At 45.5% G+C, this 26,822-nt stretch overlaps 1 protein-coding gene across 2 annotated transcripts in view; it reads left to right on the forward strand.

Moving 5' to 3' along the window:
• Window positions 1-26,822, forward strand: part of CCDC178 (coiled-coil domain containing 178) — a 246,907-nt gene that overhangs the window by 75,344 nt on the left and 144,741 nt on the right. The window contains exons 17-18 of one of the 2 annotated variants that reach the window (XM_084848088.1): window positions 9,725-9,870; window positions 19,797-19,956. The exons of the other annotated variant lie outside the window; for it this stretch is intronic. Of the exons in view, the coding sequence (XP_084704214.1) occupies window positions 9,725-9,870; window positions 19,797-19,956 (306 nt within the window). The remainder of the gene's footprint in view (window positions 1-9,724; window positions 9,871-19,796; window positions 19,957-26,822) is intronic. 2 annotated transcript variants of the gene reach the window in all.

The raw sequence follows: 26,822 nt of genomic DNA on the forward strand, positions 1-26,822 counted from the left end.
ATTTGGGGGCCAAATTTCAATCCTTGATTAATTGCACTAATTAATTGATTAAAATTTCAGCCTTAATCAATCCACCCTGCTCCAGAGATACATGTGCAGTGCAGTAGTCTACCTGCACACTGCTGCGCTCTCATATCTGCTTGAGTGCCTGGCCACCCAATAGATGGCACTATCAGCTTTTACATTGTCACTGTCTAGTTTGGGGGGGATGAAGCCTGAATCCAAGCTCCCCTTTCCTTCATCCCCGTTACCTGCATGGGGAAGGATTGAAAAGGGGACGAGACTTATTTTCTCTCTCTGCCCAAGCACTGCTGTGGTGACAACTGACAGTACTGATAATCTGTTTGGCACTGTGTATGTGGCTCCCAATCTAGTTCCAGTAGCTAGATGTGCAGCACCCTTTAGTATATGCGGTTCTGATTCACAGGTTGCTTGTGCAACAAGCCTAAGGATGGAAGAATTAGTCTTTCACATGTGTTCGTTCATTAGTCTGTTCTATCCTGTTTCCACATTAATCTGCCATGTAAAAAATCTGCATGAATATTGATATTTAAATCATCTTTGTAAACAAGCTCACACAACTTACTAGAATGATTTTTTTTTACTGGCTTGCTAAGAGGCTAGTAGCCTGTGCTTCCATGCTGGAGAAGCTACCAGCCAGCATGTAAATGTAGGCTACTAGCCTATTAGCAAGCTAGTAAAAAAATGCCTTCAGTCTAGGGAACTGGCAGAGGAGGGATGGAATGATCTATCCCTCCTTCACAAGCCTACTGCATTATTAGGGATAGATAGATTTGTCAGTTTTGCTTTCTCACACATTCAAATTTTTTAAATCTCAAGTTCTTTCTCTTCCAAATATGATGAACTTTGCAAATTTTGGTACTGAACTGAAACAAAATTCTCACCCATCAGCACTGGCCAAATTCAATAAGTACAGTTATTCCTGGCATGGAAAGGACCACAACCTGTCATATAGCTGTTAAAGATGAGGATCCTGTCAGAAAAAAGAGGTGCAACCCTAATTAAGAACTAGCATGGTTGAACACACAGGCATTCAAACCCAGATCTTTATGACCTAAGCACTCAAAGTAGGGATGGGAAGATTCCCTACCTGCTGGTCCAGCCGGGAATCCGCCCTTGGGGGGAGGTGATCCGTTCCTCCCCCCAGAATCTTCTTTGGCTGGCTCCACTCCGCAGCAATTTCGCGGAGCCACCGGCCGGCTCCAAAGCTCCAGCAATATGGCCACCATGCTGTATCGCTGGCTGAGGGGGATTGACTGAGGACGCAAATGGCATCCAGGATGCCATTTGTGTCCACAGTCAATCCCCCTCAGCCAGCGACACAGCATGGCAGCTGTAACACTGGTGCTCCGGAGCCGGAGGAGCCGGCTGAAGAGGATTCCGCAGGGAGGCGGAGGTAAGTGTTCCGTTCCGCCACAGACTCCGGGGGGCCAGATTCTTTAGAATCCGACCTCATTGGGGTCCATGGTGGAATTCTCCTCCATCCCTAACTCAAAGCCTGTGGCTGTCAGGAGCGCCGTAGTGGCCTCTTTCAGTACACTCCAATAGCCAACTCAAGACACAGACGAAAGGATTCTTTTCAAGGCTTTAATCCTTTTACAACTTAATGACTCTTTCAGATGCTAATCAGCGACTAAGCAATGAACAGCAGAGTAGCCTATGCTCCAGGTAGGCAGTTGGTCCCCGTTTGAAGGAGAATAACTTGAAGACCCTGAACTTATGGGCTAGGGACAGATCCTCCCTCTTTCCTTTGGGCCCACGGGAGGCAGCCGTTGCTTGCACGCCAGATGGGCGCTACGCCTCCTTTCCGCGCCCTCCATCGCTCGTCGCTCCCTGCATCTGTGTCGAGCGTCTAGCAAGCCCCCCTCCTGCACTTTCTCACAGCCAGGGTCGCTATCTATCTCAGGAATGCCGGCAGGAGGAATCTCTGCCAGCTGCTGTGCCTGTGAGAGATGAGCTGGCTCCTCTCCCACGGATTGCTGATCCTCCTCAGAATCAGAACTGCACTGGGGTTCTATCGGCTCAGTTTCCACCCTAACAACATCCCCGCTCCCATGAGGCCCCCCTTCGTGCTCCTCCCCTGAGGCCCTGGGTTTCTGGGGGTACAGCTGGTGGAAGTGCCTCAGCAGCAACGGAGCATGCACATTTTCCGTGGGTTCCCAGGTTTGCTCATCTGGCCCGTACCCCTTCCAGTCCACTAGATATTGCAGGCGGCCGCGAGAAAGGCGGGAGTCCAGAATCTCCGCAACCTCAAACTCCTCCTCCCCCTCCACCAGCACTGGCAGAGGGGGGGAACTGACCGAGCAATGAGGGTCACCAGAAACCAGGGGGGACAGCAAGGACCAATGAAAAACAGGATGGATCTTCATGGAGGGGGGGAGAGCCAGGCAAAAAGCAACAGGGTTAATCTGGGCCGTAATCTGGAAAGGCCCCGTGTGGCAAGGCGCGAGCTTCCTTGTGGGTGAGTGAGAGGGGAGGTATTGGGTGGACAACCAAACCCAGTCCCCCAGTTGCAGAGACAGACCCGGCTGGCGCCGCCAGTCTGCAGAGGCCTTGTAGGCTGTCTTGGCTTGCTCGAGGGAGTCCCATAAGAGGTGGTGTACCGCTCGCAACTCCTCTAAAAAGTCATGGGCCACTGGCACCAAAGAGGGAGCTAAGGTGGACGGGAAAGCCTTGGGGTGGTAACCAAAACTGGCAAAAAATGGAGTTTGGCGGGTGGAAGCATGGCAGGCATTGTTATAAGCAAATTCTGAGAGAGGCAGCAAGGAAAACCAGTCATCTTGCTGGTAATTGACATAACAGCGCAAATATTGCTCCAGAGTCGCATTGGTGTGCTTGGTCTGACCGTCCATCTGCAGATGGTGGGTGGAGGAAAGACAGCGCGTCACATGGAGAAGCCCAAGTAGCTCCCTCCAGAAATGGGCAGTGAATTGGGCCCCCCTATCCGAAATGAGACCCTCGGGCCATCCATGGAGCTGGAAAACATGTGCCAAAAACAGCTCCGCCGTCTCCCTGGCTGTTGGCAACCCAGAGCAGGGGATGAAATGGGCCATCTTAGAAAACAAATCCACCATCACCAGAATGGTGGTCTTACTGTGTGAGGGAGGCAAGTCAGTGATGAAGTCAAGGGAGAGCAGTTTCCAAGATCCTGAGGGGGTAGGCAGGGGGTGAAGCAAGCCTGAGGGCTTCCCTGAGGGGGCCTTCACCCGCTGGCAGGTTGGGTAGGAGGCGAAATAGGTCTTGACGTCCCGACACACACGAGGCCACTAAAAATCCCATGTCACTCCGTGCAGGGTCTTGGAGAAGCCAAAATGCCCAGCAGTGGGGGAGTCGTGGCACTGATGGAGGACCTTCTTGCAGAGGGGTCTAGAAGGCACATAGACCCAACCGGAATGGTAAAGCAGGCCACCTCACAAAGAGAAGGGGGTAGAGTAAGGGGGGCGGAGGCTAGCCCCAATTCCTTCACTTTTGTGCGAACAAAAGCATCCTGAGCCTGTGCAGAGTAAAGGAGCTCCTCCCAAGAGTGAGGCACTGCAGCTGCCGCCAGGCTCTGGGGGGGAAGAATCAGAGGGGGGGGATTTCCCTCACCCCCTGGCTGGAGGTCTGGCTTACGAGAAAGAGCATCTGCTGGTAGGTTGTCGGAGGCCTTCACATGGCAAATCTTAAGGTGGAACCGGAGGGGAAAAAAAGACCACCTAATCTGCCTCTGGTTTAAGGCACGGGCTGTCTGAAGATGTTCCAGGTTGCGATGGTTGGTTCTAACTTCAACTGGGTGCTGTGACCCCTCCAGCAGATGACGCCAGGTCTCCAAAGCGGACTTGATGGCCAACAGTTCCTTCTCCCAGATGGTATAATTCCTCTCAGACATGTTCAGCTTCTTGGAGTGGTAGGCACAGGGTTGCAACCCACCGCCCGCCCAATCTGGCTGAAAAAGCACCGCCCCCACCGTAAAGTCAGAGGCATCAGTTTGCACCACAAAAGGCTTCCTCAGGTCGGGATGTAACAGGATCGGCTCAGAACTAAAAAGCTTCTTAAGTTCCGCGAAAGTCTGTTGGGCAGATGCCGTCCAATGAAAAGGAGATTTCCTGCCCTTAAGGAGCTCTGTGAGAGGAGATGTCAGCCGAGCAAAGCTGGGCAGGAACTTTCTGTAGAAATTAGCAAACCTCAGAAAACATTGCAAGTCCTTCTTGGTGGATGCAGCCTGCCAGGAGACGACAGCCTGGACCTTTGCAGGATCCATCCTGATACCGTCAGCTGAGATAATGTAGCCAAGATAGACCAAAGAGGTTAGGTCAAACGCACATTTCTCCAGCTTGGCATAAAGATGGTGCTCGCGGAGGTGCTGGAGGACGGTGGAGACATGGTGCTGATGGGCGTGGGGGTCCTCAGAAAATATAAGTAAATCATTGAGATACACAATGAGGAAAGTGTCCAAATAGTCCTGGAAGATGGCATTCATAAAACGCGAAAATGGGGGGGGGGGGGAGGCGAGCCCACATGGCATCACTAGCTATTCATACGCTCTGTACCGGGTGCTGAAATAGGTCTTCCACTCATCCCCCTCCCGGATGCGAATCAGATTGTAGGCACCACGCAGGTCCAACTTCATGAAAATCTTGGCTCGCTCCAGGTGCTCCAGCATCTCAGGGATCAGGGGGAGGGGGTACTTGTCAGAGATCGAGACTGAATTGAGGGCTCTGTAATCATGCACCGTTCGGAGTTCTCCCAATTTCTTGGTCACAAAGGTGGTAGGGGTGCAGGTGGGGGAGGAGGAGGGGTGAATGAAGCCACGTCTGAGGTTTGTGTCCAAAAACTCCCACAGAATTCGAAGTTCCAGCTCCGACATCGAATACAGTCAGCCAGCGGGGATGGTCGCCCCTGGAATGAGGTTAATGGCACAGTCAAGTGGGTGGTGGTGGGGAGCTGGTCGGCCTCCTTCTTGTTGAAAACATCCCGAAAAGCCGCATACTTCTCTGGGAGGATCACAGTAGCTGAAGAACTGCCAGAAGCAGACGAGGAGGGGGAGGAAAGGGTTAAGGCCTGGACTGGGACTGGCGCCGCGATTGGGAGGCAATGCTCCCGGCAGTAGGGAGACGCAAACTCCACTTGCTGAAGCTCCCAAGAAATCTGAGGGTTATGCTTAGAGAGCCAGGAAAAACCCAGCATGATTGGGTATTGGGGAACCTTGGCCAAGTGAAACTGAACCTGCTCAACGTGGGACTAGGCGCGCAGAGTGAGCGGAGCTGTAATCCGGGTCACCGCGCCCGAAGAAAGAGGATGCCCATCGATGGTCTCCACTGCCAAGGGGGCAGGAAGAGGCAGGGTAGGAATCTTCCATAAGGGCGAAGGTTTCATCCATGAAACTGGTCATAGCACCCGAGTCCGCTAAAGCCAGGGCTTCCACCCCACTCCACTGGGGGGAGCGGAGGTGAACATGCAAATTCAGATGGGAGGGTGGGGGGGTTGTGGAAGGCACCCACCAGGTGTGGAACCAACCCCCACACTGGAGACCCCCAACAGGCTTGGGGGGCAGCCTAGTCAGGCCTGGGGGCAAGGAGGAGGAGGAAGGAGAGGAGGGGGAGGCAGAGGAGCTGTGGGTCTTGCGCGGCAGGTTTTAGCGAAATGTCCCAGCTTTCCACACCAAAAGCATTGGCACTCAGCACGCTGCCGCTCTAGTTCCTCCAGCGGCAGTGGGGCTCGGGTAGCTCCCACCTGCATCGGGGTCTCCTCCGCCCCCACCACAGGGGCGGGGGGTGGGGGAAGGGGCAGGGAATGGGAGGAGGGAAATCTCAGCCCCCGATGCCCCACTGGGTCTGCCGGCACCCCTCCAGCCGACTATCTATCTGGAGGCAGGTCTGGATGAGGTCCTCCAAAGTTGGTGGGCCAGGTGTGCGTGCCAACTCGTCCAAGATCTCGTTGTTCAAACCGTCCAAAAACTGAGCCACCAGCGCAGCATCATTCCACTGTAAATCCTGCATCAGCAAGCGAAAAGTTGTCGCATAGCTGGAAACTGAGTCCTTGCCCTGCCTGAGGCGGCGAATCTCCTGAGAAGCCGTCTGCGTGTGCAGGGGGTCACCGAAAAATCTGGCCATCGCTGTCATGAAACCTTCATAGTCCCCAAGCAGGGGATCATTAGCGAGAAGAAGTCCTGAAGCCCATTTAGCTGCCACGCCTGAAAGTAGGTTAATGATGAAGCCCACACGAACCTGTTCCGTCAGGAAATCCTCAGGTCGAAGGCACAGGTACAGCTGCGATTGGGCCCTGAATATCTGAAAAAGTCCTTTCTCCCCAGAAAACTTCTCTGGCAAAGCCACCGGGCACTTGCGGCGGGGGGGAATTGGAGGTGGTGGGGGTTGAACTGCAGCTTGTAGATTCTGTACAGCAGTCGTCAGTTGAGCCACTTGATCACGGAGAATATGGTTCTCTTGCGCCAGAGCTTGCACCGCTGGGTCCCTGGCATCCTCCATTCAGAAGTAGGAGAAGAAAAAAAGAGAAAAAAAAAGAGGAACGGGGACCAAGCTGTCAGGAGCACCCTAGTGGCCTCTTTCAGTACACTCCAATAGCCAACTCAAGACACAGAGGAAAGGATTCTTTTCAAGGCTTTAATCCTTTTACAATTTAATGACTCTTTCAGATGCCAATCACCAGCAACTAAGCAAGGAACAGCAGAGTAGCCTATGCTCTGGGTAGGCAGTTGGTCCCCGTTTGAAGGAGAATCACTTGAAGACCCTGAACTTATGGGCTAGGGAGAGATCCTCCCCCTTTCCCTTGGGTCCACGGGAGGCGGCCGTTGCTTGCGCGCCAAACAGGCGCTACGCCTCCTTTCCGTGCCCTCCATTGCTCGTCACTCCCTGCATCTGTGTCGAGCGTCTAGCAAGCCCCCCTCCTGCACTTTCTCACAGCCAGGGTCACTATCTATCCCAGGAATGCTGGCAGGAGGAATCTCTGCCAGCTGCTGTGTCTGTGAGGGATGAGCGGGCTCGTCTCCCACGGATTGCTGATCCTCCTCAGAATCAGAACTGCACTGGGGTTCTATCGGCTCAGTTTCCACCCTGACAGTGGCCTGGGTGGATGAATCTGTCAGTTTCTGTTTCTCCCACATTCAATTTTTTTTAAAATCTTAAATTCGTTTAGTCTCAAATATGGGGAGCTTTGCGAATGTTGGCGAATTATTATCAAAACCAAACTAACACACCCATCCCTAATTTGCCTGCTGTTTGCAGAGGGAAGGGTTTTCCTTCTTCTGCAGCTAGCATGGAAAGGGGCTGGTGGAGGGACAGATGGATCCATCACTCCTCTACCAGCCTGCTCCCTCTCCTGCTTTGAATTCCTGGTTATCTGTGGTTACCAGGCGGGTTGTTAAATTCAAAGCTGATTTAAATGCATATTTTAATGTATTTTTGCTCAAAATACCCATTTCTAAATGTTGATTTTTGAGCTGAGAACTGTGTTGCAACATTCAGAGAATGCAAAAATCAATGAATAGCTCCATTCCAAATTGCACCTTAGTCCAGAAGGTGTGGATTAATTTGGTTCATAACGGAGTTAAGAAAAATCAAATTCCTCAAGCATCTTTAGCCAAGTCTGCTCCTGTGTGCCCATCAGCTTTAGTGTATTTTGGTAACTGGCTCTTATCCTCTGATCTTTTGTTAGAACTTAATTATTTATTTATTTACAATATTTCTTGGTCGCCTTTCAGGGCAGAAACCCTCCCAAAGCAGCTTACAACAATAAAACACATGACCAGTACAATATTAAATGTGATAAAAACATAAATGCAATAGAAACAGCAATAAAAACCAACAATAAAAACCCAGCACCAACAACAGCAACAATAGCAATAGCAGCAACAGCAGGAGAAGGCCAAGGTAAAAAAATATGTATTTAAGGCCTTCTTAAAAGCCTGTAATGATGGAGCATGGTGGACTCCTGATGGCAACTTATTCCAAAGGTGTGGAGGCACTGCAAAGAAGGCCCTCCCATGTGTGGTCGCCCACCTAACTGCTCTCACAGGTGGGCAGATGGAAGAGCCCAGGGAGACTGATATGGGTGAAGGCAATTTAAGACTTTTAAGACTTTAAAGGTCAAAACCAGCACTTTAAATTGGGTTCAGAAACATACTGGTAACCAGTGCAGCTGGTGCAGTATAGGCATTATATAATCAAATTGCTTCGCCCCCACCAATACTTGGGCAGCCATATTCTGCACCAGCTGAAGTTTCTGAACCATCTTCAAAGGCAGCCCCACATTCAGTGCATTATAGTAGTCCAACCTGGATGTCACTAGTGCATGGATAACTGAGGCAAGGTATGTCCTCTCCAGATAGGGCTGCAGTCAGCATACTAGCCTAAGCTGATAAAATGCACTCCTGGACACTGCAGCCACCTGGGCTTTCTCTGTTAGCACAGAGTCCAAGAGGACCCCCCAGACTACAGCCTTGGTCTTTCAGGGGGAGTGCAACCCCATCTAAGACCAGTTGTAAACCTCCATTCAGAGTAGTTGGTTCCCCAACCCACCGTACCTCCATCTTGACTGGATTAAATTTCAGCATGTTCACCCTCGTCCACCCCAAATCAGCCCCCAGACACTGGCTCAAGATTCCACAGCTTCCCTAGGATGTGTAGATGGAAACGAGTGGTAGAGCTGAGTATTATCCACATACTGATAACACTTCAGCCTAAACCTCCTGATGATTTCCCCCAGTGGTTTTGTGCAGATGTTACAAAGCATGGGGGACAGGATGGAACCTTGCAGCACCACACAGGCTAATGGTCATGGGGTGGAACAAAAGTCTTCCAGCATCACCATCTAAGACCGCGCCTCTATGAAGGACCAGACCTTCGTGCTATATCATTCTTTATAAACACAGAAACTAGATGAGCCTGAAAGAACATTTCCTATAACTACCATCAAAATGCATGTAATGTGAAGGCCTTTGCTTCAACTAAGATAACATAATAATAATGAACCTGTAGTGATCTTTGTCTGTGGTTTTATTATGGTTTCATTCATGCAGGATTCTCCCTTAATTTAAATTAATACAGGGGGTTTTGATTAGATGTCTTTTGGCTGTTTTTCCTTGCACTGTGAACTAAAGACACTGAATTTATGTATTTATGTATGTATGTATTTATTTATATAGAATGTTAGACTGTTCAACAAGCCTGAAGATTGGTCAGTATTATTATACCCATACTATAGTTGATGGAGCTGAGGCCACAAGATAGTGGCTTGCCTAAGACCACTTAGTAAATTTGTGGCAGAGAATTGAGATTTGAAGCAGCAGCTTCACAACTTGCACTGAACCATTATACTACACCAGATATCACCATGATTTATTTTATAGCATAAGCAATATGAAGACTAGTGTATTGTCTACATGAGAACATGATTGAAAAGAGCACATATATTAATGAGAAAGGGGCAATGTGTGAATGTTCAAACACATTTTTGAATTATTTTAGTTTTCTGGTAGTCTAACAATAAAACACATTTGAGAACAGTAACTTTGATGTACAAGTCTATGCTTTGAAGAAATAGCATTATTCCACTTGCACTAAATGTTTCAACTGCACTTCTGAAAACGGTTCTATTTCTTGGGTATGCAATTTCATGCATCGTTGCACGTAATTGTGCACTTAAAACACAATATCAGGATATCTTGCCTGGCAAAATTCACAAGTATATTTTTTTTAATTTTCAGGAGAAATATTTAGATATTTCAAGCCAGCTGGCTAAAGTCAATGACAATATTGCAAAATTTCAAAAGGAAATCGCTAAACTAAATAACTTAAGTGAAGGGAAGCAAAAACAGCTGGATGCCACAGAGAAATATGTAGCAGAGTTGAGGTAAGAGTCTCCATTCCTATAAACAATGGAGGGTATCCATTTGGTGTCCCTCCGTTGATAGAAGGTGTCCATCAGCAGAAAAGAGAGGGGCAATTTTCAGTGATTCCTCCTCTCCCCTCTGCTACCTTCCACTCTGTTTTGAAGGGATCCCCAGCCTGCCAGAGCAGATTGGAATAGGGGCATAGTTGGCTGCAGGGGAAGAGGGAATTGCTGAAAATCACCCTCTGCTATTTCACAGATAAATGCCTTCTGTCGGTGAAGGGGCAGCAGTTGAATACCACTGAAAAACACTAGCATTATGTATAATCTTCACTGTATTATTTGAAGATAACTCAATATTTATAAATTAATAAGGAGTATTGGGGGGGGGGGTTGCCCAAGTTCATGATCTATCTTGCAAATAGTATTTTAGGCTTACCCAAACCTAATAAAATTGATGTTCACTTGCATCTTTTACTTTGTTGTTGTTCAGTCATTCAGTCGTGTCTGACTCTTCATGACCCCATGGACCATAGCACGCCAGGCTTTCCTGTTCTGCGCTCTCTCCCGGAGTGTGCTCAAGTCCATATTCATTGCATCAGTGATGCTATCTAGCCATCTCATCCCCTGCCATCCCCTGCCATCCCCTTCTTCTTTTGCCTTCAGCCTTTCCCAGCATCAGGGTCTTTTCCAGAGAGTTTTCTCTTTGTATTAGGTGGCCAAAATATTTGAGCTTCAGCTTCCCTTCCAAGGAGTAGTCACGGTTGATTTCCTTTAGGATTGACTGATTTGACCTCCTTGCAGTCCAGGGGAATCGTAAGAGTCTTCTCCAGCACCACAGTTCGAAAGCATCAATTCTTCAATGCTCAGCCTTCCTTATAGTCCAGCTCTCTCAGCCATACATTACTACTGGGAAAACCATAGCTTTGATTATGTGGACCTTTGTCGGCAAGGTGATGTCTCTGCTTCTTACTATGCTGTCTAGGTTTGCCATAGCTTTCCTCCCAAGGAGCAAGCGTCTTTTAATTTCATGGCTACAGTCACCGTCTGTGGTGAATGATCTTGGAGCCCAAGAAAATAAAATATGTCATTGCTTCCATTTCTTCCCCTTCTATATGCCAGGAAGTAATGGGGCCAGATGCCATGATCTTCGTTTTTTTAATGTTGAGTTTCAAACCAGCTTTTGCACTCTCCACTTTCACCCTCAGCAAGAGTGCCATTAGGGTAGTATCATCTGCATATCTGAGGTTGTTGATAATTCTCCCGGCAGTCTTGATTCTGACCTGTGATTCATCCAACCTGGCGTTTCTCATGATGTACTCTGCATATAAGTTAAATAAGCAGGGTGACAATATGCAGCCTTGTCGTACTCCTTTCCCAATTTGGAACCAATCGGTTGTTCCATGTCCAGTTCTTACTGATGCTTCTTGACCCACGTACAGGTTTCTCAGGAGACAAGTAAGGTGGTCTGGTACTCCCATCTCTTTAAGAATTTGCCACAATTTGTTGTGATCCACACAATCAAAGGCTTTAGCATAGTCAATGAAGCAGAAGTAGACATTTTTCTGGAATGCTCTTGCTTTCTCCATGATCCAGCGAATGTTGGCGATTTGATCTCTAGTTCCTCTGCCTCTTTGAAACCCAGCTTGTACTTCCGGTAGTTCTTGGTTCGCATACTGCTGAAGCCTAGCTTGTAGGATTTTGAGCATCACCTTGCTGGCATGTGAAATGAGCGCAATTGTGCGGTAGTTTGAACACTCTTTGGCGTTGCCCTTCTTTGGAATTGGAATGTAAACTGACCTTTTCCAGTCTTGTGGCCACTGTTGAGTGTTCCAAATTTGCTGGCATATTGAGTGCAGCACTTTAACAGCATCATCTTTTAGGATTTTAAATAGCTCAGCTGGAATACTGTCATCTCTGCTAGCTTTGTTTTTAGTAATGCTTCCTAAGGCCCACTTGACTTCACTCTCTAGGATGTCTGGCTCAAGTTCAGTGACCGCACTATCATGGCTGTCAGGGACATTCAGATCTTTCCTGTATAGTTCTTCTGTGTATTCTTGCCACCTCCGTCCATAGTTCCTCAGGCACTCTGTCTATCAGGTCTAATCCCTGAAATCTATTCGTCACCTCGACTGTATATTCATAAGGGATATGATTGAGGTCATACCTGAATGGTTTAGTGGTTTTCCCTATGTTCTTGAATTTAAGCTGAAATTTTGCAAGAAGCAGCTCATGATCTGAGCCACAGTCAGCTCCAGGTCTTGTTTCTACTGACTGTATGGAGCGTCTCCATCTTTGGCTGCAAAGGACATAATCAATCTGATTTCGATATTGACCATCTGGTGATGTCCATGTGTAGAGTCGCCTCTTGTGCTGTTGGAAAAGAGTGTTTGCTATGATCAGCGTGTTCTCTTGGCAAAACTCTGTTAGCCTTTGTCCTGCTTCATTTTGTACACCAAGGCCATGCTTGCCTGTTATCTCGGTGATTTCTTGGCTTCCTACTTTAGCATTCCAATCCCCTATGGTGAAAAGGACATCTTTTTTTGATGTTAGTTCTAGAAGTTGTTGTAGGTCTTCATAGAACCGATCAACCTCAGCTTCTTCGGCCTCAGTGGTTGGGGCATAGACTTGAATTACTGTGATGTTGAATGGTTTGCCTTGGATTCGTACTGAGATCATTCTATCGTTTTTGACATTGTACCCCAGTACTGCTTTTCCCACCCTTTTGTTGACTATGAGTGCTACTCCATTTCTTCTAAGGGATTCTTGCCCACAGTAGTAGATATGATGGTCACCTGAATTAAATTCGCCCATGCTTGTCCATTTTAGTTCGCTGATTCCCAAGATGTCGATGTTCAATCTTGCCATCTCCTGTTTGACCACCTCCAGCTTACCTTGATTCATTGATCTGACATTCCAGGTTCGTAAACAATATTGTTCTTTACAGCATCGGATTTTCTTTTCCCCACCAGACACATCCACAGCTGAGTGTCCTTTCGGCTTTGGCCCAGCCGCTTCACTCTTTCTGGCGCTACTTGGAAATACCCTCTGCTCTTCCCCAGTAGTATATTGGATACCTTCCCACCTGAGGGGCTCATCTTCTGGCGTCATCTCTTTTAGCCTTGTGATACGTTCCATGGGGTTTTCTTGGTAAGAATACTGGAGTGGGTTGCCATTTCCTTCTCCAGTGGACCACATTTTGTCAGAACTCTCTGCCATGACCTGTCTGTCTTGGGTGGCCCTGCACAGCATAGCTTATGGCTCCACTGAGTTACGCAAGACCCTTCGCCATAACAAGGCAGTGATCCATGAAGGGGATCTTTTACTTAGTGGATGATTATTCATTTTGTATGTTTCTTTGGAGAAAGAAAGAAATGAGAGCTTTTCATTTCCTGGGACTGATAAGTCCTGGGGGGGGAAAAAAAGTTCTATTCAGCTGAAAATACCAGACATGATAGTCTTGAATGCCCATACATTCTAATAGTCTTGATCTTTGGGGACAATTATGAGTCAGCTGTACAGGATCAAAGAGGGGAAAAATACTTTATGCTAAGGAATGTTGGAGTAACTTTATATGGAAAAAGCCTCTTTGCTTTAATCCACAACTCACATTGAAGGTTGCTCCTCTACCAAAGCTTTATTTTTAAGGAAGCATTGCTTACCTTCATTTTTTAAAATTGCTTTTATTGCGACAAGGAGTTATACTATGTTATTTTACTTACATGGAGAACTCCTTGTCTCAATAAGTACGTTGATGACACCCAACTCTACTTTTCCTTGCCATCTAATTCCAAGGAAGCTGTTGTAGTGCTAAACTGGTATCTGTTGGCAGTAATAGACTGGATGAGGGCAAATTGAAGCTTAATCCAGAGAAGACAGAGGTGCTCCTGGTCAGTCGCAAAATAGATCAGGGAATAGGGATTCAGCTTGTGCTGGATGGGGTCATTCTCCCCCTGAAGACACAGGCTCGCAGCTTGGGTGTACTTCTGGATTCAGCCCTGAGCCTGGATGCCCAGGTTTCAGCAGTGGCCAGGAGTGCATTTGCACAGTTAAAGCTAGTGTGCCAGCTGCACCCATTCCTTGAGATGTCTGACTTGGCCACAGTGACACATGCCTTAGTTACATCCCATTTGGAATACTGTAGCGTTCTCTGTGTGGAGCTGCCTCTGAAGAGTGTTCGGAAACTTCAGCTGGTTTAAAGAGCTGCTGCCAGACTGTTGACTGGGGCTAGCCACAGGGAGCATACAACTCCCCTGTTAAAACAGCTTCACTGGCTCCCAGTTTGTTTCCAGGCACAATTCAAAGTGCTGGTCATGTCCTATAAAGCTCTGTATGGCTCGGGTCCAGGTTATCTGAAATACCATATTCTCCCCATGAGCCTGCTTATGCCCTGAGATCTTCAGTGGAGGCCCTTCTTGCGGTCCTGCCACCATCACAGGCTCGTCTGGTGGGAACGCGGGAGAGGGCCCTCTCGGTGGCTGCCCCAAGGTTCTGGAACTCCCTTCCCAGATGAGAGTGGCACCCTCCTTGGTGTGCTTTTGTAGGCAGGTAAAACCTTTTTGTTCCGGCAGGCCTTTGGGGATAGCTAGTCTGGACCTGTGAGAATATGATGGGTGGATACTATGGTTTATATTTCTTGCTGCCTTTTAAAATTTAGATATTTTATATAATTTTAACATTATTGATGATTTAATTATATTTTAAACTTTTGTATATTTCTGTTTATAGCTTTTAACTGTATAAGTTTTTAATGTTGTAAAGCTGCCTTGAGTCCCAGTATTGGGGAAAAGGCAGAATAATAACAACAACAATAATAATAATAGCAGCAGCAGCTTAAAACCAATAATGAAACAACAACCACACACTGCTGGGTTGCTGATACAATGACATTATGGGAAGAGAGAAGGTACAAAGTTACAGAACTAATAATATAATATATCAAGGCAAATATATCACAATCAAGAAACAGATAAAAATGTTCGAAATAAATTTGAATGGCCATAATAAGGAATACTATTGATGTCAATACACCGATGCTGTTTAGGGGCATTTTCTTCCAGTCTTTCAATGTATCCCAAAAATGAAAACAGAGCAGTAAGGAATATTCTGGTCTATATGGATCTTTGACCTCTCTCAACTGACATGCTAATGTATTTAAATACCTCCCATGCTTTCCCCATCCTTTTCCTAAGAGAGTGTAGGTTCGGCTGGCTTCCTAAGGGTGCTTCCAGACAAGGCTTTTATGGTGCCATTGCCCTGACTCAGTCACAGAATTTTACAGGGGAACCAGACATTGTTGTCTTCCACTCGGAGCTCTCTCATGCTTTCCCACCACTTTTTCCATCTCTTTCCCTACCATGGAAAATCTGTTAAGGAAAAAAAGATGGAATTGCTGCACATTGCCCTCTTGATTGTAAGTGCTAGAAGCCCTCCATCTGGAAGCATCGCATCCTAAGAAGAAGATCCCTGCAACGCTAAAATGGGCAATCTGTTTCCAAATCCTGGAAAAGCACAGGCTTAGAATCTTTTTCAAAGGGACATTTCAAAATTTCCCTACATTTAGCCAGAAACATTTCCCAATATGCTTGAGCAACTAGGCACTGCCATCATAAGTGGTAAAAAGTTCCTACTCTCCCAAATTACTTCCAGCTCTTAGGACTGTACTTAGGGAAGATTCTATGTAATCTTTTATAAGGAACGAATGGGGTGGAGGGAGTTCCTTGTAAAACTAGGTACACCTACCAGTAGGCTTTGTTGCTATTAACAGAATGCAACATTATCATATTTTTGAACGCTCTTCCAGGTTTTTCTATAAGTTACTTAAGCTTCTTGGTGGTCTCTGTGCAGGCACACATAGTGAACAGAGAGGTGTTTCCTTCATGGGCTTTAATGGCCCATTACACTAGCATTGCCTGCCTGTGTTCTTACTTGCCTCCCACCAGCTATACCTACATATCTGCAAATAAATAGCTATCACAAAAACACCGTAAGTCCCAGGACCCTATTTTTACACAGAAATTAAGCCTGTAAATCTGCTTTAGAACTTCCTTCCACTTGGGGAAGTGGGGAGCGTGAAACAATAACTTCAGAAAAAGAAAGATTTGAAATGCATACGTGGAAACTTAGGCTGCAGCCCTAAGTACACTTATGAGGGGATATGCTTTTTTTTTTAAAAAAGGTTTTTTTTAACAACTAGCCAACTTAGATAAACCCTTATTAAAGAGATGTTTCAGCATCCAGTAGGGAGCATGCTTAATGGGATTAATTTCTGAGCAAACTTGCTTAGGATTGCACTGTTAGAATACCATCCATATGCTGCTATGAGGGCTGCCCCAAAACATTTTGCTGCTTGAGGCAGAATAACAAATGGCACCTCTCATGCTCACTCAGCCCCATCAAGGTGTATCGTACCCCAGGCTGACTATGTTATTTTTGCACCCGAATATCCCACAACCACCTCTTCCATTCATAATCAATTAAGCAACTATTTGCTGCCCTTTCATGTTTAATTGCAGAAAAGGGCAACTAAAATGATCAAGGGACTGGAGCAACTCCCCTATGAGGGAAGGTTACAACAGCTGGGATTGTTTAGCTTGGAAAAAAGAAGAGCAAGGGGAGACATGATAGAGGTGTACAAAATTATGCTTGGTATAGAGAAAGCGGATAGGGAGACATTTTTCTCCCTCTCTCACAATACTAGAACCTGGGGGTCATCCTATGAAGCTAATTGGTGGACAGATAAAAGAAAGTACTTCTTCACACAGCACATAGTTGAACTATGGAATTCACTACCACAAGATGTAGTGATGGCCACCAATTTGGACGGCTTTAAAAGGGGGTTAGACAAATTCCTGGAGGAGAAGGCTATCAATGGCTGCTAATCCTGATGGCTGTATGCTACCTCGAGTATAAAAGGCAGTATACCTCTTGTTGCTGGGGAATATGGGCAGGAGGGTGCTGTTGCACTGGTGTCCTGCTTGTGGGTTTCCTGTGGGCAGCTGGTTGGCCACTGTGTGAACAGAATGCTGGACTAGATGGACCCTTCGTCTGATCCAGCATGGCTCTTCTTATGTTTCATGTCATTCAATTTGTTGTCCTTTCATGAAACACCACCTCACTCTGCTTATTCAAGGAGAAAAAACTGTGATACCCAATATAAAGGAACATACATGCAGGATCATGGAGGGAAGGATGCTTCCGCAAATACATGTGTCATAACTCATAACTGAGCCAGAACAGCAGAAACCTCAAGATACCTTTCATGAATGTACCCAACCCTCACCTCAAACTCAGTGAGGTTCACTTCCTGCTTTCATAGGGACTCTTGTTTTTAAAAACATCTGCTATTCCCAAATGTGCTGGGTTACATCCAGATCAATGGGATTCAGGATAATTTTAGGGGCTTCAAATGCACTAATACAGCTTTTTTGTGCTACCCTTCAAGGCCAAGCTTACACAAAACTCTACCACTCACCTGCCCCTTTCAATCTCAGAATGCATATTTCTTGCAGATTGATCAACCATGATGAGCACCTTTTAACTGCTCTCCCATGCTCACGCCATTCTAGATGGCTCAAGTGTGGATTTTTCTGCCCCTTCATTGCATACTTGGAAGTAAACTGGGGAATGCCACTCCATGGCACTGATGGAGAATTAAGGAACCCAGGAATAGTTCTTGTTATGGTTTGTTATTGTTTGTTATTCATTGCAGAGTTCATGAGTGGAAACCTAGAGGTATGTGTGTTGTGCAGGACTGGATAGTGCCCTCACAGCTAATCCTTATTTGGTATGTTTTTAGTCTTTCAGGGGCCACAGAACTTTTCCTTGCTGCCTTCCCTTCCCTTCCAAGTAGGGATCAACAAGAGCTTTAAATTGAGTTTAGCTTAAGCCACAAACAGCCCTGTCCTAACTCTTGCTGAATCTTACTGGTCCCAGGAAAACTCAAAGACATCTGACAAGGGCTGAGGCAAGGGCACCATTAGATTGGAAAGGGGAGAGGAAAAGGAAAAGAGATAACTGGTTTGCCTGATCACCATCAAGCATCCCTGAGCGGGGGGGGGGGGGGACGACTCTTTTTTTCATTAAATCTGCTCCTGAAGTGGCTCTTCCTGTCTCAAGAGAGGAAGGGGTGGTAGCTTTAGCAAGAGTGCTTCCCTGTGAGGAAGAGCTGAATGGAGTGATCATGAGCCTTCCCACTCAGCTTGTCTCTCGCACACCCACCCTCCCTCTTTGGTCAAGCCAAGAAACCACCCACCTCTGGATCCAGGGCTGACAGGCAGCAGCCAAGCTGCTCTGCATACCCATCAGGCTTCTGCTGATCAAGCAAGCTGAGCAGCAACCATGCCACAGCTACCATGGGCCCACAGGTGGGCAGAGTGTGCCACGTGGCTCAGCTCCTTCCTTTGCACTGCCCCACCTCTATCCCTCCTGCTAGGCCAATTGGAAGGGGATGGGGCAGAGAGAGCAGCATGGGAGCCTGGCGGCAGGAGCAAATGAGAGTGGGCAGAGAAACACCCTGGGCTTCCTTCCCCTCCTGATACAGCAATGACAGTGAGGGAGGGAACCTGCTGAGCTGTTGGCTTTCCTTGGACTGAAGCAAAGGGACTGCTTGCCAGTCAGCCCTCATCATGCTTCAATCCCAGAAAAAGCCAGTTGCTGCTTTATAGGCAGCAGGCAAGGAACCTAGCCTTCTTTTAGAGGGTGGGGGTGGGACAGCCAGCAGCAGTGGCCAGGCAGGTGGTGGCTAGCCGAGCAGCAGGGAATGGCAGGCAGGCAGAGGACACAGATCTGCCTCCTCTTACCAATCCTTCACCTGAGACAAGGGTCTCATGCCGGCTCACAAGAGGGACGGCCTTGGCTGCTATGCCCTGAATTTCCTTAGCTCTAGCGTGATGCCTTTTTCTTAAAGGTTCTTCTGGATCCCTGATATTTGTACCAAAAAACCTTCAAGATGCAGCTTTTTGAAAACTTCACATCATAAAGTTGTGTTTGGCATTGATTAGATTGGTTATAAATACAAACGTCTTATTTAATCAGCTGGAGGTGGGAGCGGGACACACCGGAAGAGTCCTGTGGCACTTTAAAGACTAATAAAGGTATTGTGATACGGGGTTTTGCAACAAAAGCCTTCTTCATCAGATACATCATGGACAAAGAAGGTGATGTATATGCATATAATTTCACTTTGTGCATTCCTCAATTGTCTTCTTCATGCATCTGATGAAGTAGTCTTTTATGTACAAATGTTCACACCACAATCATTTTGTTAGTTTTGAAGGACGTTTTGTTGCTTTTGCCCAATTCCCTATGATATTTTAAAGACAAGGTCCTTGAAAAATGTGCCACCCAAGCCTCATTAGAGTTAAAGTGCATCAGTAATAAGTTTGACATCTGGCAAGAAGAACCTCTACTTTTTAACACTGTACAATTCTGTGTGTCCCTCTCCCGGTGGTGCACATGCTTTGAATGCTGGAGGTCCTGGGTTCAATCTTGACACCTCCAGTTAAAAGACCTTTGGTAGCAAGGGTGGGAAACAGTCTGAGACTCAGAAAGCTGCTCCCATCTGAAGCATACTGGGCTAGATGGACCAACTGCCCAACTCAGTTTAAAGCAGCTTCATATGTTTTATGTTTCTATGAGCTATCTAGTTCTTCTGTGTACGATTTATTGAGCCATTTGCCCTTCAGCAGCACCCCCTGCCAAACCCCAAATTGGTTTTTAAACTCCTCTGAGTTTAAAAATCAGTTTGTGGTTCGGCAGGGGGAGCTGCTGAAGAAGAAATGGCCCGATAAACCCTAGCAAGACGTGTACATTGTCCCTTGTGCACATATAAAACATCTCACTAGATCACAGCCTTGATGTTTCTGCAAGATCAGTCTGCCTAGCAATTCCATATAATATTTTATCCTGGTAATGATATTTTCTCTCTCTCCCTCTCTCTCTTAAAGGGAAAAATATGCTAGAATAAAGGCAAAGGAGCAGAATGCTCAGAGATTAGTTGATTTTCTCCATGATCGGCTGGACTATGTTGAAAAAAAAGTAAAAACAGACAGCAGAGTATTTGAAGAGCTGCTGTGGGATAGACAGAAATCTCTGAAAACTAAGAAGGTCTGTGCTATTTGAACTCTTTTTGTTTGTTTGAGAAAGTCAATACACGTTTAGTTAAATATCACTGCCCTGGGTTGAATATTTCAGCCAAGGTAGGGATTTCCAAATGAAGACCAATTCCAGTATTCAGGACACACCCTCATTCTACCTGAGGAGATGGCCTGCAGCAAAATATCCTTCAAGATGCTGTGTACTTCCAGGGCAGGCATTGAAATCAGTTAATAATTTCAGCAATTGGTTCCAGCTTTATTCACAAGAATGAAATGAGTGTCTTTGAGGGGGGAAATCTTGTTACCGGTGATGCAATTTTTGCAGTTCATTTACATTGAAGTTTGGAGGTTTTATACCTCATTCTCTTACAGCACAATCCTATGTAGGTCTACTCAGAAATAACCCTCCACTGAGTTCAGTAGAACTTACCCCAAGTAAGTGTGTATAGGATTGCAGTTTTAATCTTTCACTCTGGGATGTTAAGCATCTATTTTGGAAGATATAAATGAGCAGTTTTTTGTGTGATGGCTCTGACTGTCCTATGACTAACAAAATAGATCCAAATTGCAACCTGCACCCAGTTAACATACACTAGCAATAATTGCTTCCTGTTTCTTGCCAATACCTTTCCAGTGAAAGGCTCCAAATTCACTTAACATGTGTCCAATAAAATGGGGGAATAGGTCAGGTATAAGATCCCTGACACACATAAGGTTCCATTGCGCCAAGTGCACATCAGTGTGAAGCTCCTGCCTTCCCCATGTTGATGTGGAAAGTCTGCAAGGTTCCTCTAACCACTTTTGGCTGAACATGGTTACAGAGACCCATGCTATTGAGAACCCAACCCTGATGAGCCAGGGTTCCCAGTCACGTGGAGCTGTGCAAATGCATTCAGCAGAACACACTTACCCTGCCCTTGAATATCGTCCCCATTGGGAGTGGAGGATGGATGCATCCCCAGCTCCCTTCATGCTCACAGGAAAGCCCTCTTCAGCAAATACCTAAAGAGGGCTACGGTCACATATAGCTTGCTGTGATGCAGAAAATGAGCATTTAGTCTGATTTTGTTTTAGCTTTATTGGCACTTGTCTTGCTCTGTGTTTTGTTTATATATGAATTAATACCTGGAACTCTCCTCGATTATTTGTTCTCCCTTGAAAATAACATACAGAATTGAAAATAATCAGATTCTATAGGTGTCAGGGTGGAAACTGAGCCGATAGAACCCCAGAGCAGTTCTGATTCTGAGGAGGATCAGCAATCCATGGGAGAGGAGCCAGCTCATCCCTCACAGGCACAGCAGCTGGCAGAGATTCCTCCTGCCGGCATTCCTGAGATAGATAATGACCCTGGCAGTGAGAATGTGCGGGAGGGGGGCTTGCTAGACGCTCGGCGCAGGGAGCGACGAGCGATGGAGGGCGCAGAAAGGAGGCGTAGCACCAGTTTGGCGCGCAAGCAATGGCCATGTCCCATGGACCCAAGGGAAAGAGGGAGGATCTCTCCCTAGCCCATAAGTTCAGGGTCTTCAAGTGATTCTCCTTCAAACGGGGACCAACTGCCTACCCGGAGCATAGGCTACTCTGCTGTTCCTTGCTTAGTCGCTGGTGATTAGCATCTGAAAGTGTCATTAAGTTGTAAAAGGATTAAAGCCTTGAAAAGAATCCTTTTGTCTGTGTCTTGAGTTGGCTATTGGAGTGTACTGAAAGAGGCCGCTAGGGCGCTCCTGCCAATAGGTCCATAACATTTGCAGTTTTGAATCACAGCAAATTAGCAGCTGTTTGTGAAATGTCCAGGTTTGATGCTATCCATGGCAAATTGTTGGTTCAAAACTAAGGTTTCCTGGATGAAACTTGGATTTGAAGTGTGGCACAGGTTGTGCCCAATACTAGCTTAGCTTCTGGAGTTTTAAATATAAATAATACAGACAGACAAACAAACAAAGGCAAATTTGTGTTTTGATTGCACTTGAGATAACATACTGTTCAGGTTTGAGAACCACTGTTGAATTGTTTGATAGAATATGTGAACCTTAAATAAACATCGCCATCAAGACTTACAGAACGTGTGTGAACTTGGGCATGTGTGTCTTTGTGAGACATGACTGTACTGTAGGATTGTGGTTACTATAGTCTTTTGTAGCTTGGTGATCTGAGTGCATACATGGCAAACTTGTGCTGTTTAAAGTTGGATATGCTTCTCTTCCTAAGATCGTTTTCTCTGGAGGCTTGGTGGATCCTCCTGAGTATTGTAGGATGTCGTATTTGGGGGGGAAATTGCCCCACATTTGGCTTGGATGCCAAGATAATTAACTTAAGGAAGTTCACAGAAGGAAAATTTCTTGTCCCTTCCTCTCCCAGCAGCCTCCCATGCCACATTGTTCAGGATCCCCCCCCCCAGCCCTCCAGACAGGATCTTTGGGGGCTGCAGATGGCTGCAGAGAACTTTTCTTCCCTGAACTTCCTTAAGTTAACTTATCGTAGTTGTCCTAATATTGCTGAATCAAAGGGAACCATGCTCTGGTCCCATCCAACAGCCAGAGGGCTAAGGACTGCTGGGCTGTGTGCATGTTTGTGTGAGTTTTGGTGGTGGTGTGGTGTTTACTGCCTTTTTCTTGTAGGCCACCTTGAGAATCATTTGATTGAAAGGCAGGACCTAAATCTTCTAAATAAATAAACAGGATCCAAGCCTATATATTTGGATATCTATTGTGGTATCAACTAGAGTAGTGTGGTGATGATCGTCATTCTGTATTTTAATGTCTTGTATACCTGTATTTGTGGAATACCATATGTTACTAAATATATGGTAGTTCTTATGGTTTGACTGTATATTTTATTTTAATATGTTGCTTTCATGCTACCCATACCAATGTTACAAATGGCAAAGATTTGTTACCAGTAGCCACATCACTCCAAACCAGCAACCAGATCATTGACTCTATCAGAACTGAGTGGATTTCAACAATTGTCCGAAGGACACTAGAAAGGCAACATTGTCATCATGCTATTTTGAAAAATCCTGCTTACTGGGGAAAACCTGCTGGACATAGTACAAGGTTGATGGTATCCACTGCTGCCTGATTATGGTTATATAGTTTCTGGGCAACAGAGGAAATGTGGTCAAAGCAATCCAGAAAGTGAGCTTCACCCATAAATAAATATGTCTGGCCTAGTGCCTCAGTCTACTGGTGAAGTGGTTCCAAGAACAGCAAGAAAAGGGCAGGATCTAAATCTTCTAAATAAATAAACAGGATCCAAGCCTATATATTTGGATATCTATTATGGTATCAACTAGAGTAGTGTGGTGATGATCGTCGTTCTGTATTTTAATGTCTTGTATACCTGTATTTGTGTAATACTATATGTAAACAACTTCAGATGAGATGTAGAAACTCTGTTTTGTGTAATTTGAGTAATTGTCTCTATAGGCTCCTTTGGTACAGGCCATTGTGGATACTCCTGTTTTCAGCTGTGCTACAATATATTTGTAATACCTGTTATTTTTATAATATTATAATTGTTATCAAAATATAGCGTCAAAGGTGTAGCAAACTAACAAGGTTACATGATATGCCATGGCACTATTATCCATGAATAATGCCTGAGTGCTAAACATGTCCACTTGTTTTTCCTTGCCTTGCCCTTGAGATCCCAACTTGATTCAGAGGGGGAGGCTGATATTTATGGGGTTTCATTAATAATTTCTTCCTTTCTAGATAGGATGTAAAGAGAAACTCAGTAGGTATTCTTCAGATGTTTCCTTATTCTGGCTCTTCTGCCTCTGCAAGGATATTATTCTATGATTCTGTGAGATCGTACTAGACATCATTCTGCAAATTGGTATGGAAATGGTAACATGAATTTGCCAAAGTTACCATTCATTTTGATGACGCATGACTTTTCCTAATTTAATTGGCATATAAAGTATATTTTAGTTCCTGTAACATTTGAAACTTACATAATATGATGTCCAATTATTTCACTATCACTATTGTTTGTCCTTCAGTGAATTCTGTGTCATCACATTGTACAGTGTTAACATTATGCTGTGTCTGCAAGCTACAGAGCCATCCCCCACCACTTTTATGCAGTCCCATTAGATGCCACAACCATTAAAGAAACCTCATCATAACTACTACTACTACCACTTGTTGTTGTTGTTGTTGTTGTTCAGTCGTTAAGTCGTGTCCGACTCTTTGTGACCCCATGGACCATAGCACACCAGGCCTTCCTGTCCTCCACTGTCTCCCAGAGTGTGCTCAAGTTCATATTCATTGCATCGGTGATGCTATCTAGCCATCTCATCTCTGCCGTCCCCTTCTCCTTTTGCCTTTAATCTTTCCCAGCATCAAGGTCTTTTCCAGTGAGTTTTCTCTTTGCATTCGGTGGCCAAAATATTTGAGCTTCAGCTTCAGTATCTGTCCTTCCAATGAGCAGTCAGGGTTGATTTCCTTTAGGACTGACTGATTTGACCTCCTTGCAGTCCAGGGGACTTGTAAGAGTCTTCTCCAGCACCACAGTTTGAACGCATCAATTCTTCAGCGCTCAGCCTTCCTTATAGTCCAGCTCTCACAGCCATACATTACTACTGGGATAACCATAGCTTTGATTATATGAACCTTTGTGGGCAAGGTGATGTCTCTGCTTCTTACTGTGCTGTCTAGGTTTGCCATAGCTTTCCTCCCAAGGAGCAAGCGTCTTTTAATGTCATGGCTACAGTCACCGTCTGCGGTGATCTTGGAGCCCAAGAAAATAAAATCTGTCACTGCTTCCATTTCTTCCCCTTCTATATGCCCAGAAGTGATGGGGCCAGATGCCATGATCTTAGTTTTTTTAATGTTGAGTTTCAAACCAGCTTTTGCACTCTCCACTTTCACCCTCAACAAGAGGCTCTTGAGATCCTCTTTGTTTTCTGCCATTAGGGTGGTATCGTCTGCGTATCTGAGGTTGTTGATAATTCTCCTGGCAATCTTAATTCCAACCTGTGATTCATCCAACCTGGTGTTTCTCATGATGTATTCTGCATATAAGTTAAATAAGCAGGGTGAGAATATACAGCCTTGTCGTAGTCCTTTCCCAATTTTGAACCAACCGGTTGTTCCATGTCCGGTTCTTACTGTTGCTTCTTGACCCTCATACAGGTTTCTCAGGAGACAGGTAAGGTGGTCTGGTACCCCCATCTCTTTCAGAATTTGCCAGAGTTTGTTGTGATCTACACAATCAAAGGCTGTAGCGTAGTGAATGAAGCAGAAATAGAGGTTTTTCTGGAATTCTGTTGCGTTCTCCATGGTCGAGCGAATGTTGGCGATTTGATCTCTGGTTCCTCTGCCTCTTCAAAACCCAGCTTTTACTTCCGGTACTGATGTACTACTACTACTACTACTACTAATTTCATCCGCTAAACCTTTGAGGGGAGGGACCATAGCTGAGAGGTAAAGCACACAGAGCATCCCAAGTTCAATCTTTAGCATCTCTGGCTCTGCCTGGGCTCCTGGAGAGCCATTGCCACTCAGGGTAGACAATATTGGGCTAGATGGACAAATAGTCTGACCTAGTATAAGGCAGCTTCCTACGTTCCTAATGTAGGAAGTGAATGCATAGTTGTTAAATTAATACACCAATCACATCCCTGTTCCATGGTCCTATAGAGTTGAAAAGTAAGATAATAATCTGGCTTTTCAGAGTGCAAATACATTAGGGATGCTCAAGGATCTAGTTCAGTTCACATTTAGAAGTGAACATACCTGATCCTCACCTCCCAGACTAATGTATGGATTGGAACACAGTTATCCCTTTGACTTTGCACTTCTCTGAATTTTGAATTACAGTGCTCTGTTAAAAAAAACAAAATGTGTATAAAATGTGAATTTTAGGATAAAATCTGTTTAGAAATGTGTGTTTAGTGGGAACATATGTTCAAAACTACGTACTTAAATGCACGTTTTCATGTTGATTTTTTAAGTTGCAAATTAGTGCAGAAACAGGATGGAATGGACTTATGAATGGGCACATGAGAAACTGAAATGGATAGGAAATAGACTGATCCACCCATCCATCCCTAAAATACATTGACTTGCACAACAGAAAACCAGCAGAAAAGGACAGCATTAGGGAAAGATATCACAGTCTTTAGTTCTGAAAATCATTTTGCCATTTGCAGATCTTAGGAGATGACATATCCCTAACCTGAGCAACACAGAGAGATGGCCTTTAAATAATTATCCTTGTATTATTTGGCTACTTCATTCCATAGGGTTGTATACGGTGATGGTACTCTGCTGATGGAAGGGAGGTGATTTTGGTGATCCCCGCACCCCCGCACCCCACCACATGTCCCTAAATCTTCTCTGGAATCTACCTCTGAAGTAGATTTGGGATGATAGTGGGGTGCTGCAAGGAGGAGGAGAAATTGCTGAAAATTGCCCCCTCCCTGTTCTGTTGGCAGACAACATCAATTGAGTGACCACCACTGGATACGATACGAGCCATAGTCATTTTTATTGGAACAGTATTTATTGATATTCTTTTGCATTTACTATAGTGAGCCACTCTGCAAACTATGAGTGGGATACAGAAGATTAATAAATGAATGAGATAAAATGCAATAAACATGACTAGCCTGTGTGGTTCAGGAAGAAACCCTCTCTTCTAGGCATGGACAATCTGTCTTGTTGCAGGTTCTTCAGTTTTCAAACTTTTTGAAGCACAAGTTTGGTCTATCCCATTTCTGCATCATTTTGCTAATTTTTTTTGGTTAAAAAACTCATACACATTTTAAAACCCATTTTCCTCATCATATACATTTTTGTATGTATTTCTGCAAATGTATGCATTTTTATACACATCTGCTAATGTATGCATTTGTAATGTATTTTT

This window comes from Heloderma suspectum, chromosome 4 (genome assembly GCF_057233095.1).
Source record: "Heloderma suspectum isolate Gila_16-S chromosome 4, 16-S_ref, whole genome shotgun sequence".
In the NCBI taxonomy this organism is placed as follows: Eukaryota; Metazoa; Chordata; class Lepidosauria; order Squamata; family Helodermatidae; genus Heloderma; species Heloderma suspectum.